Genomic DNA, 14,762 nt, shown 5'->3' with positions numbered 1-14,762 from the left:
TTCCTACATCTACCAAGTATTGACCCAGTCAAATAACAGTCACGATATCTTGGGTCAGTAATCAGTCAGAAGCTCAACATTGGCCTTGTTAGGCATTCATTTCTGGTTCTATTGTCTGTGTGTCTAGTATGTGTTGTAAATAGATAAAAACCATGCAAATTACAAAAATGTGTGACAGCTCTTGTGAAGAAAAAACCCCACACTGCACTTATGCACAGTGCGTGTATCTCATTCAATATTTCTAATGTAATGCATCTCCAGTAAGTAACCTATTCGGTATTCAAATCATGTCTATTGGCAAATCAGGAGTTGTTCCATAATGTCTTAACCTTTATCTTCTACTTCCCTCAGACCTCAACTTGTTGACCTGTATGTAAAGAGGGGAAGGGAATGGAAAGTGGGAAGTAGGTCCTCAGAAATGTAGACCTCAATGTAAACCACTAATTACATTTTCCAAATGTCATTTTCTAAAAGTTATTGCCCAGGTGACTTGACTACAAATGTTCAGATATAATTGATAGCTTCTTTTCAAATGAAATGACAGTCATTATTTCAGTCATTTCCTAACACATAATATCAGCCTGCCTGACTACTGCCTGACCATTTGAAACATGGATAAAAATGTATGAGATACATTTCATCGACAGTACTTTTCATTTGTCAGAACTGTGAACAGCTTTGAGAAATGTTCTAGCTTGCCTTAGATTTGATGCGGTCTTTGGTACATTTGTTCCCTGAGCCAAAAGATTATATCACAACAAGAATGAGGGACTGGCAATGCAAAAGAAATGTCTAAATGTAATTACAAGCCTAAAGCGTTGAAAGACCTTATCCTGTGAAGAAACAGAATAAGTCATGGCACTTCTTGGTCTTCAAGTGGAGACGGTTTTCCAAAATATCTTTTTGTTATGGTGGAGTGAAGTACATTAGCGATTTCTCGAGAAGTGGTACAACAGGTGATGGATGTTCTAAATAGTAACCTCCTGGACCACATACAAAAAAAACTGAGAAGGGAGGATGAAGGCCTCTTCCGTATGAGCACATACCATTCACAATGCTGACAACAGACCGTCCTTGGCTCTTCTAGAACTAGTCAAAGGAGTGATTAAGTGGGATAGATGGATGGAAAAGGAGAGACGGCCGTGTAGAAGAGGTACGCAACAAAACCCGAAATTGATTGGACACAAGGATTGCATTGGGTAACAGTGTGTGAGAGAAATAATCATACGTGTGCTCAGCTCTTCTTCTCCTCAGGAACAAATGTTTTTTGAAAATGAATTTGAATGTTTTTTTCCTTTTGCATAAAATGAGAAGTCATTGTAGTGGAGCGCGACGGAGGCCTGTGGTAAAATAGAATGAGTAGAAAGAACCTCTTTCATTAACTCATTTCACAACGTGCCAACACTAGGTGTTGTATAAATGATGTGGTGGGGAGCAATCATTTTTGAATAATACAGCAAGGGCTTAAGGTGCATGTTTTGCTTTGAACGGAAATCATGACATTCCGGGTAAAGAAATGCAAAGTTCACAGAGCCTCAAGCTGCACTGGTCCACTGCTGCTTCTGGCTAGTTTATGAGACAAGGTAAACACACGTGATTTTCAATGTTTATTAATGCGAGCTTTGGAATATTATGGTCTCTGAGTGGAACCATACTGAGACCTGCCTGGCCAATGTTGATAGTTCCTACTATTTGAGCTCTTGCCTTCAGGAAGAAGGTATAGAGTTTCCACCCACAGAACAAAAAGACTTGGGGACTCTTTTGTTTGTTTTGCTATTGGGAGGCTACATTTGCATAAATGAATGGCACTAAGTATTCATTGACGGAACTTAGTTCTGGGTTTCAACATGAAGTGATCCTTGTACTGTACTGTGTTGTGTTGCTGTCTCTGTGTGGTGTCAGGTATGCTGTTTATGGAGTATTTATGATGGATTGAATGTGTTTATATATCTGTCTACAAACAAATGTCCACTTGTGAGATAAATTAAATTGACTTGACTATATCATACTTTTAATTTCTTATTGTTTTCAACCAATCAATTCTGGCATGGCACATTCATATTCACATACAGTATATTATTCCCATCCTGTCAGTGTTGCATTAATGATAATGGATGACTGTGCAATAATTTTATCTTGCAGTTGTATTTGAAATATAGTAAGGTCTCATTCTAACTCTCCCACTGCCAGCATAGTATAGAATACTCTGCTTGGTGTCCAATAAAAGTGGTCTTAAACTGCACAAGGAGAACTTTACATTCCCTTGACATTGATTGTTCAACCTCAACAAAGAATACAAATGACATATTTTCATATAAAATTTCAAAAGTAGTGTTGGCACCATTGTCAAGATTTCCCAACAGGATGCAGTAGTACTTGAAGCCTCGTAACCTCTACCATACGCTATGTCAGAAACCTCTTAAAGGCTCGGTTCCCTCAAAATATACCCTTTATACACGCTCTCCATCAATACAACATGGAGTCTGTCCTTCCTTTCAACTGGCGGCCCACAGGGATGAGCCATATTAAACATGTCAGATACATTGTGAACTTCAGAGACCTTCAGGCTTACAGAGACGTGGAGGCACCACATGTGTCCTCAGATCCAGCCCAGATGACTACTTTCAATGCAGTAGCCTTTCCATTGAGACTATTAGGCAATATGGGGGACAAGTTGGAGACCGCGGCCGGGTGGGTGGTCGATGGGGTGCTATTGTGATTGGAGGAAGACTTGGACTGGATAGTCATCACGCTCTTTCGTCTTCGTCTCTTTCGCTTTCACTGGACACTAATGGGCTTTCACTGGACACTAATGGGGTGCAACGACGAGAGTGTATATAACGCATGCTCATATCAGTGAATATGCTCAGCGAGAACCAACCACCTCGGCGCAGCAAACCAGAAAAAACGAGTGGCGAGTCGTCACCGGCAACAGAGCGTGTGTTGGGTCAGACATTCTCCATGAGGGCTGCTGCCAAATGAATACATGATGAAGACGGAATAACCCTCCGTCAAATCAACCCCAACGCCACCAGACACGCCTTATTAATGTCAATGGGATCTAATGGTGTGATCAAACATGAATAAATGCATGAGTGCACAGACAGCACTGTGTTTCGTGGATTGTATCACTGATAGCAATGACTGCTGTGAATGATACACGTCTTGTTCGATCCAGAAACCATGGCTGTAATTGGGTGAGCGTGTCCACTCTGAAGTCCTTGCTTCTGTTTGGGTCCACTGAACGATGCTGGTTGTACTAGACCAGTACTGATTGACTGTTAGTGAAATAGATAGTGTGTGTGTGTGTGAATGTAAAGCAAGTGTTAGTGTCAGTGAGAGTGAGAGTGTGAGAGAGAATGTGTGTAAATACAGAATGTGTGTGTATGCTTGTGTGTGTGTGTTGGAGGGGAGGCAGAGGTGGATAGGAGGTGACATTTACGTAACTATAATTCCAGTAATCCCAGTCGGTGTGTGTGTGTCTCGATTGTCTCGCCTACCTGGTACTGTATGAAGTTGAAATGCAGCAGGAACTTGGCTTAGGCCCCAAGGACGTACAGTGTTGACTGTTCGCAACAAATCAATATAAACATATAAACGCCACAAATAAGCATTCGAACCATGGGCTCTTCACTGGCATTAGTTGAAAGACAACTTTTGGTCAGATTGGCCTACGATTTTCAGAAATGCCAAGTGTAAATCAACCAGTTCGCACGCTCACACACCACACCTCTTATTTCTCACACTGACAAATCCCCCAAAAGTGAAGTCGCTTCTTTCTTTTTCTACGTATACATTTATTCACTTGTCCTCACCTGCTGGGAGATTATTTCCGTATGAACCTTACATGAACCCTTGCGTGCAACATAGGCTTGTTGAGGTGTAACATTCCAGCCTTGGACGGGCAGTTTTTTAAGGGGCATGAAGGCCCTTGTGCTGATTAAATACGTTTTTAACTTTAACGTTGTCTGTTACAGCTGCAGCACAACTCCCCAGGAGCTGCTCTTGAGAAAATGTGAAATTGTCCCCCTGAAGGTTGATATCAGCTTTTCGCCCCTGCTCTATAGGTTTCCTGCCCCATGAGGAGGCCATTGAGAGATAAAAGCGTGGATTGGCTTTACATCCATTAGGCTTACCACAAACTAGTACTGCTAGTATATCATAGGCCTAACCTAGTGCTATATGGTCTGGCTTTCAGCAACATTTGCTAGAAAAACTAGGAAATATTCTGTTTTAAATATAATATATAGCCTACCACAGGCACTGAGCTACTTCAAATGATCTGAACTTCCCTGGCCATTTCCTTTTTTTTCTCATCTCGTTTAATTATGTCAGTCAATTGTATGGGGCCCATCGGCCAAGCATGTATTCAACACAACGCTGAAAGAAAACTCCATTTATTCTTTCACAATCAATCACACATTAGAAAAAAAGGGAGAACATGTTGTCGAAAATGTCTAAAAGGATCCCAGGCTGTGCAGCCAGGTTTCTGCAACGCAACTCAACCCCCACAATAAGGATCCATTAGCCAGTAAAGAGCGCTCAAGTAGCGCTTCTAGGGCAGGTGATACTTAGCAGTAGCTAAGCTACGATCTTGTTTTTGTTTAAAGCTATGGGACATTGTGTCTTTTTAAAGAAGGTTTGGTCTCTGTTGACTCATGGACAGCCCAGTTAAACATCAAAGTAAAACAGCAATGCCAATGTGCCTGACTTAATACTTTATCGATCCATAGATGGGACAAACAGGGGGGCGGGGATTACATTTATGTCGATGAAAAACACTTTTTACACACAAAACCTTGTTCCTAGGATGTCAATAAAACATCATCACGTGGTGCCATCATGAATTAGTCTGCCATACAAACTTTATCAAACCAACTAAGGGGAACGTATTGATTGTATTGATTGGGTTGACAAACTTGCCAAGCCTTTTGTTACCTGGTGTTCAAGCTGTGCAATGAAAACAAGGTTAAACAATTGATCACTTCCTTTGTTGAAATACAAGTTCCCAACACAAGAAATTCTATCTTCACTGCTTTAGTTCACGGCCATCCATTTCAAAGATAATTTTGTGAAAACGGTATGGTAGAGGAGAAAGGACCAGGATGTTACAATATGTCCTGTGTGCACAAGGAACATATACAGAGACAACACCAAGCACTATGTTGTTCTGTGGAGTCCCTGAACTTTCAACCAACCGGTTAAAAATCTAGATACAAGCAGCAAGGAAATGGTGTTGCTGCAACTGCAAATATTAACTGGCTACTTACTATATCTAGTATTTACGTATCTAGAATTCAGTGAATCCACACACGCTCCAAATTGTGATAAAGAGTGTTTTATTTGAAGTATTGAAAAATAAAACAGATTCCTTCATGTTTTGAAGAGATATTAGGTAGATAAAAACCATTGTTCTTATTTAACAGTAATAGTATGCTGTGTTTCCCCCTTGGTGAAGAGCACAGATGGGAAAATAGGATACTAGTATACTTGTGTGTTGCCCTTGGTTACCCAATAAGTCCATTACTGGCCATTTCTATGAGGCCTCTACATCTCCCTTTGTACATATATATCTATGTATATATTCATATATTTACAAAGCCTTTATCAAATGTAGAAAAGTTGCATATAAAACATCTTCATCCCACATTTCACAAAAGAACTGGAAACATACATCCTTCATTTATGGTATTATTATCCTTTCTTTCTATATCTCTTTTTCTATACAAGTGCTCAGTTTGGTACAGTAAACTTTGTGACAGGTACGCATATAGACTATATAGATCTACTGGGGGAAAAAAAACAAAGAAGACTAACTGTTGAACCTTTACAGACTTTGTGTCTCAGCTAAGCCAAACAGTTTCCCCTATGATCGACATAGTAAATGAGTCATCAAGTAAGGTCATTGACACAGAGTCTGTGTCTCTCTTTGCAAAGCGCTGTCCTAAGATGGCCGATCTGACCTGGACGATGAAGATATCATATTGTTTAAGGCTGCAAAGACCAAAACATCATTTCAATAGGCAGTTGATTTCAAAATTCCACTAAACCACGTGGATCAAAGCTATAGTGAATCAAGCCTATCCTACACATGACATTTCTGCTCATCTCCAAAGCTACTATTCGGATATTATTTGGATCTATTAATATTATAATCATCTAGTAATAATGCCAATGCGCTGGTGTGCTTTGGCTATAATACATGGAGAGTGAAAAGGTTTCAATATTGCAGTGTCTGTCACAGTGTGGATCCTCAAGAGACTGTGGCTACACGGCTTCAGTACCATTCCACAATCACGATGGGGCATCAAGGTACTATACATCTTCCATATAACATCCGACTCTAGAACATGAAGCTTTTACATTGATTCATAATACAGTATTAACAGCACTTGAGAAAAATGTGCAAAAACGTGAACCAAGACGGTGAGAAGACATTCAAATATATTATTGCTTCTTCACTCTGAACTGGGTGAGAGTGGTACAGGCGAAGGGACTGTGTGCGCGTGTTTGTACGTGTGTTTAAGCGGTGACACACGCACCGGTTGATCGTTACATCTCAGTTAACTAACTGGTCAATGTCTTGACCACAAACCCATATTTAAAGGGTGCAGTATTTATACTTAAACCTATACTTGAATGAAAACGCTGTTTCAGAAAAAAAGAAGTACTTCAGCAGGCGAACAGATTGCAGATGAAACTGCATGTTGAGAAGAAGCTAATTGGAGCCAAGATTAGCTCTCATCTGCGATGGCAGAAGAGGAGAGATGAGAGTGAGGGTGTGAGATCTGGACCATTGAGCCACAGCAGTGTGCGTGTGTGTGTGTGTGTGTGGGGGGGGGGGGGTGGAGAGGTCGGGGGGGGGGGTAAGAGCAGATGACACGTGTACTTAGCTTTACATGAGGAGGCTATTGTTGGCCATAGTAACGCAGGCTTTGCTACTATGCGTACCAGCCTATCAATGTGTGTCTTATCTTCTCTCTCGTGTCTAATCTAAATAGGAAAAGTCTATCTTGTATATCTACTGATCAAACAACAGTCCAAACATCGAAGGCCAATTAATAGGTCTGATTCCTTCAGACAGGAAAACCTTTGAGTCTTGTACCACATACTAAGACTGTGTGTGTGTGTGCATGACACAAAGTGCAACATCATAACATTGAGACTGTGATCTAACATTTGCATGAAACACCTGTGACATATCTAGCAGCCAGTTTGCAGGGTAATCACACGCACCTGCAACTGAGTATAATCATTCATGGTTCAGTCTAAGAGTCTAGATTAGAAGTCTAGTCACCTAATGCTGGGTACACACTAAAATATTTTTTGAATCTTTGAAGATTAAAAAAATGTGAGAGACCACAAACACGAGGACAAAAAAATCCTAGATTGAACCGTTTTGCTCCTATAGTGTGTGGTGTTTGTCCTCGGGGTTCCCCCCTACACATCAGGATTTCAGATTTCGCGATCGGGGCGGCTCCGACGTTCTTCCGAGCAAGTTCGGTCACTCTTAACACACCTCACACCAAGGGAAAATCTGATCAAATCATCTGTAGATAATCGGGACGATACCTAGGATTGTCGGGACATTGACTAGGATTGTCGGAAGGGGGAAATCGGCCCAAAATCAGCACCATTATCTTGTGGTGTGTAGCCAGCATTAGGTTCAATAAAACCCTTTATGCCTTCAGGCGTTTTGTACTTTCAATCGCTTCAGAAAGCCGCCATAGGGATATTGGCGGTAACGCAACATTCAACACGACAAGTGGGCACAATCACATTTACATTTAGTCATTTAGCAGACGCTCTTATCCAGAGCGACTTACAGTAAGTACAGGGACATTCTCCCCCGAGGCAAGTAGGGTGAAGTGACTTGCCCAAGGACACAACGTCATTTGGCACGGCCGGGAATCGAACTGGCAACCTTCTGATTACTAGCCCGATTCCCTAACCGCTCAGCCACCTGACTCCCGCATCAGCATGTGTTTGGAATACAGAGAGAGAAAGAGAGAGGGAGAGAGATAACGTTTGCGAGGACAATTATTCATTCGGTAAATAGGTGCTAAAGTCATCCTAACGCGTTGCTATTAAGACACGAGTCGTGTAGCAAGTAAAAGAGTGTGTGGGTGAGATGTGTGTTTTCAATTGTCAACGGGTAATCCCAAAACTCATTGGCCTACACTGCATATCGGTTTTTCTCAGGCACTTGTTAACAGTCACAATAGAAAGAATGTAAACAAAAAACGAAAGTGCTCATTCGCGTTCATCTCGGGACGTTGAGCGTCACCATTTCTTGGCTCTGCTTGTGTTTGTTCACCTGCACTGCACTCCTCCACGACACCAGAGGGCGCCACCTTATATACAAGCCTGTGCGTTAGGTGGACCTCTAGCTGGGCTCGAAAACTATTGCTTTGATCTGGGAGGGTGTCAGTGTGAGACTAAGTGTGTACGTGATTGTGTTAAGCTCGTGAGTTAATGCGTGTATAAGGATAGTGTTCGATCGTGAGTGTGTATCAGTGTGTTTGTGTGTGTTTGTTAGAAGCTGGACTCAGGAACCGTCCTCTTGCGGCCTAGGGAGGTGGTGCTGTATCTTGTCCTCTGCAGGGTGCCGTACGAAGGCTTGTCCGCCGTCAGGCTCCGTGCGGGTGCCGCCGCCGCCGGCGCCAGCCCGTTGCGGTGCAAGGATGCGGTCCTCCGCATGCTCTGCTCGGCCTTGCTGGGGATGTTGGAGGAACTCTGGGAGCGCTTGATGTCGGCGGCGGCGGCAGTGCCGCGGCCCGCCTTGCCGTTGGCCAGCTCGTCGCCGAGACGGGCCGCGCCTCCGTGGTGGGGGCCGCCGTTGGTCCTCCCCTCCGACGACATCCCGCCGCTGGCCGCTCCGTTGGACAGCGAGACCCGGGACGAGCTCCTGGTCCGGCTCGTCGTCTCCCCGCCCTTTCCCGCTTCGCCCTCCCTCGCCCTCCGCACGTCCTTCTCCTTCCTCAGGAAGCTCCCCCTGAAGAACGACAGCAGCCCCTCGTGGCTCTTGGACTCCTCCCCCTTCCGGGGCTTGTCTCCGTCGCCAGGGGGCGCCAGGTGGTCCAGAGACGGAGGGTTGCTCCTCTCGCCCTTGCCCCTCCGGAGGGTGCCGTCGCGGAGGCTGTGGGTGCTGGAGCTGTGCTGGACCCCGTCGGCTCCGGAGCTCCTCCTGGATCGGGCCTCCTGGTGATGGGGCTGGTGCTGGGGCTGCTGGTCCTGCTGCTTGGGCTTCTTGGTGGTGCTCCTCCGGGTCAGCGTGTTGGAGGTGCTGCTGGTGCTGAGAGCGGGGACGTCCTCCCTGGGCTGGGTGCCTTTGCTGCTGCTGCGTCTCAGGCTCGGAGTCCTGTCTGACGCCGGCCTCCTCTGGCCCTCTGGGATCTGGGAGGGGGCGGGGTGGGGGCGGGAGGGGAAGGGAGGGGGGGGAGAGAGGGAGGGAGACGGACGAAGACAGATACAGAGAGAGAGAGAGAGAGAGAGAGAGAGAGAGAGAGAGAGAGAGAGAGACAGAAAGAAAGAGAGAGATAGAAGATGATGAAATGAGCCATCAGCTAATATATGACTGTGCTAGAGATATTACACATCAAAGTGAGTCACAATGTTCCTTTTATTTCTAGATTTTTTCAGGGACAAACATAAGACCTTCAGACATCAGTAACCCAATGAAAGGACTAGGAAATTGGTACTTCAAGAAAACAGTAAAAAACAAGCCTCAAATCCTCCTACCTGTGGTGAGTCAGGCTCCTCAACTGACCGGCCCACACAGCTGAGACCACCCATGCTGGAGGAACTGACCCCCTGAGCCCTCTGGGCCTTCTGACCGATGGGGGCCTCCTTCCCACCAGGGGGCGCTGCCATCAGGGTGATGATGGAGTCCTTGGTGCAGCGCGGCCGCCGTCCCGACTCCAGGTACTCCACCAGCTCGGCGGGGGCGGGCCCGGTGTCGGGGAGGGGGTCGGCGGGGGAGGGTTTCCGCCGGTCCTTGGAGCCGAAGGACCAGCGGAGGGGGAGGACCTTGCTCAGGGTGTCCCTGGTCTTGGTGGGGGTCCTCATGCTCACGCTGCGGCCCTGGAGGCCGCGCACGAACGGCCGGGTCTCAAAACCACCTGGGGAGGGACATCCCACCAGGTTACCATCCCTGACAACCATACGAGATACTGACCTCTGAAAAAAGACTGTCTGACCGGAACTAAAGGGTCGTGCCCCTTTCAGTCTATTCATATACTAAACAGACTGGTTTATATGAAGCGGGGTGTTATTGATACGAAAGATATCATTGTGTGTCGGTGATTGGTTGGTGAGGTGACTATAAAGGGGGTGATGGAAGCCTCACCCCCACCACCTTTCTCCTCCTTGGGGGGGTCGTCCAGGAAGACGGGGGACTCGGGGGAGTCGGGGAGGGAGGAGGGGCAGGTGGTGGAGGACCGGGACACCAGGCTGCCCCTCTTGCTGTCCCCCGCCAGGCGGATCAGCCAGTGGTCCGACATGGAGGAGCTGGTGGAGCCTGTGAGGGGGGAGGGGAGGGAGGAGGAGGGGGGAGGGGAGGGAGGAGGAGGGGGGAGGGAGGAGGAGGGGGGAGGGGAGGGAGGAGGAGGGGGGAGGGGAGGGAGGAGGAGGGGGGAGGGAGGAGGAGGGGGGAGGGGAGGGAGGAGGAGGGGTTATCATCGTCCCCTGAACTCATACAGATGCCAGGTTGATGACTATTCATGTTTTGTGAGGAAACCTGTCAACCAGCCAGCCAGCCAGTCAACCAGCCAGTCAACCAGCCAGTCAAGCAACCAGAAAGTTGCAGTTTTTCACAATTGCTAAAACACTAAACCCCATTCTCAGAATGTTCAGTGGCCTAAACCCATTTGTCGAATCAAACACTCTTTTGGCAAAACTCTAAACACATTCTCATTCACTAAAAACATTTTGCACTGTGATGCACTTGTGCTGCAAAATGGTAAACACAGGCGGCAAACAGTAAAGACAACTACAACACAGTTGTCATCTGTAAAACACAATGACTCGAAATTGTTCACACTTATTTGTAATGGTGGTTTGGGACAATGTCAGCCTTCACCGTGGGGTCTGCATACTGTAATGGTTCAACATCAACCAGCAATTTTCTCTGCGTGGCGGTGGAAGTTCTATGACCGAAACCCGTATACCAGGATACATCTCCTACAGGCAATGGAATTGGCATGTGGTGACATAGAGTGTGGAGTGTTTTCGAGGCTGGATCCAGCACACCAGAGGGTTTTTACCCCGTTTTTTCTTTGTTCTTTCTTGACAGTACTAAGTTGTGATGGTTACTGTAATATTTTCAAATCATAACAAATTTACAGTATTTGTATAGCCCTTTTTACAAGCAATGTCACAGAGGGCTTCACATACGCCCATAGAACTGCCCCTCAGCCAACCTCAACCCTCAAGAAAGACAAGAAAAAACTCCCAGAAAAAGTCATTAAAGGAGAAAAAATTTAAGAAACCTTGGGAGGAGCAATTCAGTGAGGGATCCCCTCCTCCAGAGATGGTTGTTGAAAGAGAGGTGCAGAACACAGGCTTAACATAGTCATACACAAGGAAAGTGTCAATGGGTGTTGAAACACCAAAATCCCGTTTTTCAAAATCCAAAATAAATTTTCTTTATTGCTAAATGCATTTACTGTGTATACATAAACACATTGTTCTTTACATGTAACTACATGCCATGGATGCTGTGTTCTCCATTTTTTGGTGTTGTGTCTAATGATTGCTCCATAGTGTTGATATATTGCTTCGCTGTGTTTATGATCTGAAAGCATTGTTTGATTTTGAGCACGGGTTAAATGGTTTAGGGGCGAGTGTTTGATCTTGCCAGAAGAGGCTTTGGAAATTGAGTTTGAAGATTTGGTTTCGTGTTTACAGTTTTGAGAAAATGGTCGACTGTTTAACTGGAAACTGGTTGACTGCTTAAGAAAAACTGTAAGCAGCCAGCCAGTCCTGTACTGTCCTACCTCGGAGGGAGGAGCTGGCGGACCAGGGGGGGATGACGTTGCGTCTCTGGTAGAAGAGGATGTAAGCCCCGCGGGTGCACACCTCCCCCTCAGGCACTAGGTCCACACTGCTGTCATCATAACTGTACCACTGGCCGTCCACAGAGTTCCTGCAGTACGCTGGAGAGGAGAAGCACACACACACACCAGGACACACACACACACCAGGACACACACACACACACACCAGGACACACACACACACACACCAGGACACACACAATGGACACACATGACACACACAGACATGTAGGTTAATTACAGTTTTTCTGAATTGCTAAAACACTAAAAACCATTGGCTGAACAAAGTTCTCAGTTGCCTGAACTCATGTAGCTAATTGTGCAGTCTGTTGTCAATACCTTAAACCATTTCACATGGTAAAACACAATTTGCAGATCTCACATAGACTTTTCAGCAAAACTCTAAACACATTCTCATTCTCAAAACACATTCTGCACTCTAATGCACATGTCATCCATACTGGTAAACACAAATGGCAACAATCAAATACAAATAGAGAAAACATGTCATTGACAAAACACAACCACTCAAAATTGATTTCACTTGTTTCAAATGATGTGACACAACCAATATAAGCCAGTTCAGAGAGCAAACAGGTTGTTGAAGGTGGGAAAATATTGCTTGTGATGTCGACAAAGTGCTCTGGCCTGACCCAGCCCAAAGACAAGAAGAAGCACATTGATCACATGTTTACTCCTTAGATTGTTGTCCCTTTTACTGTTGTATTGTATACTGTAGTACAGTGCATTGTAGGCTGTATACTGTACAATGAACAAATTGTATGGCCCTGAACATTGTGCTTTCCATTTGTTACAGTAACAGTACTGACTGCTCAATAGATTTTGACTGGTTGCAGGTTCACATCAACAAAGAACAAGAGTGAGTTGTGAGTAGTGAGATGCAGGGTACAGTACTGTATAGGGGTACAAGGAGGAGAAAGAACAAAAAAATTTGCAAAGAGCAAAGCAGAGTAGTAATTTCTGATACATTTTGAGCTACTATGATAGAACATGTTGTCGTTCATCAAAAGACAATGACGGATAAATATGAAATTTGTTTTGAGGTTACGTAAAAATGATCTTCTCCTTGAGAACTATATGTTTTGAACAATGTGTTTTCAATTTTTTTGTGTATTGTTTACTGACTGCTTGATAGTGTATATCATTTTGATAACTTTGTTTATGATTTGAGAGCAGTGTTTGATTTTGAGCACAGGTAAATCTGTTTTGAGGCGAAAGCTTGATTTTGAGCACAGGTAAAACTGTTTTGAGGCGAAAGTTTCATTTTGCAAGAGGATTCAGAGGTTTTGTAAATAGTGCTTGAAGATGAGGTTTTGTGTTTACAGTTTTGAGAAAATGGGTGACTGTTTCAAGAATGTGTTTTAGCAATTGTGAAAAACTGTAAACGGTAACACTATGTGTGACTGTGATAACTGCTATTCTCATAAACATGTTGTCAAGGCTACGGACTGCCCAAATGAGCAGGCTTTCTTGTTTATCTTCAGGAATTTCCAGGGAAAATATAATGGTCTGTATATTGTTGAATACACTGCAATATGTTCCTTTACGTTGTCATTTTTTCAGGAACACGTGCAGTATGAGAATTATGTATATTGCTGAAATCAACCAGCAAATGAAACACTTCGTTCAAAACTATACAATCATTCATAAAAAAAACAATTCTGTCACCGTATGCCACACACATGGTTCATAAAATTGGACTCTGAACCAGTTACACACAGTAGTGCAAAAACACTTTTACACTAACTATTCTTTTCTAATGATATAACCTGCTTGATTTTGTCAGAGATATTGTTCCAGTAGAGTACATACAAGTACATGAATATGTTGACCAAACACAACACACAAGACCTGTACTGCACACTGCTGAAAATATTTACTGTATTTCTTCACATTGTCTATGTAAAGTTTGCGTTTTGCGCAGAAAATCATAACATATTTCAAATTGAAAACTGTATAGTAGGCTATATACTGTAAACACAGCAAATACATTTGTGGAGACTAAAGAAAATATTCAGCAAATGAAATAAAGTACATTGTTTCAATCATGGACTGCCGTGAATGTGTACAAAGTATTGATGTAGTGCATATAGTAGGCTACATGTTACTGTACTGTACTGTATACAGTAGAGAATAGTAGTTTTCATCTGTGCTCTTGTTGAAATGTCCAAATTACTGTTGCAACTGTATATCTGCTGAGGTTGGGCTGAACTCTCTGTCCAGCCTCTCTCAATGTTGCCCCATGGTTCACAACATAGTCAACTAATGTTGTTCGAATTTCATTAGAAAAATTTGGCCCTATTCTTCCACGGCCTCAGGTCTACCTCTCCCTCACCCTACCTTCCTCCACGGGCTCCCCCTCTCATCCTCATCCTCCCTTTCCCTCTCCCTCTTCCTGCATATTGCCTTCCATTTTTGATGAGGTCAGGTACACTGACCTGTTGCCTTTTTATAGTGCTTACACCTGATTGGTATGTTCACAGTTTAGCACTTTAGTGCTTGTACACCTGACGCCTGCGTTTGATGCATTCGTTCACGTGTGGCATTTTACAAGGCAGTGTCTAAAAAAGGCAATGAAGTGACATAATCTTACATTTCTGTGTCTAATGTAGAAAAGTGTGTTTAGTGATTTGCAAAACACTGTGTGTAGTATTTTGCAAATAGTGTGAGGATGAGAATGTTGTG

The 14,762-nt window shown here is 44.2% G+C and overlaps 1 protein-coding gene across 1 annotated transcript in view; it reads right to left on the bottom strand.

Annotated features, from left to right (window-relative positions):
* Positions 1 to 5,322: 5,322 nt before the first annotated feature.
* The window catches only part of usp43a (ubiquitin specific peptidase 43a), a 61,141-nt gene continuing 51,701 nt past the window's right edge, over positions 5,323 to 14,762 (bottom strand). The window contains exons 11-14 of the mRNA XM_062448897.1: positions 11,997 to 12,155; positions 10,349 to 10,519; positions 9,742 to 10,121; positions 5,323 to 9,396 (exon numbers count right to left, since the gene is read on the bottom strand). Of these exons, the coding sequence (XP_062304881.1) occupies positions 8,536 to 9,396; positions 9,742 to 10,121; positions 10,349 to 10,519; positions 11,997 to 12,155 (1,571 nt within the window). The 3' untranslated portion in view covers positions 5,323 to 8,535. The remainder of the gene's footprint in view (positions 9,397 to 9,741; positions 10,122 to 10,348; positions 10,520 to 11,996; positions 12,156 to 14,762) is intronic.

This window comes from Osmerus eperlanus, chromosome 22 (assembly GCF_963692335.1).
Source record: "Osmerus eperlanus chromosome 22, fOsmEpe2.1, whole genome shotgun sequence".
NCBI classification, from domain to species: Eukaryota; Metazoa; Chordata; class Actinopteri; order Osmeriformes; family Osmeridae; genus Osmerus; species Osmerus eperlanus.
This window is presented reverse-complemented; position numbering and strand designations above follow the sequence as displayed.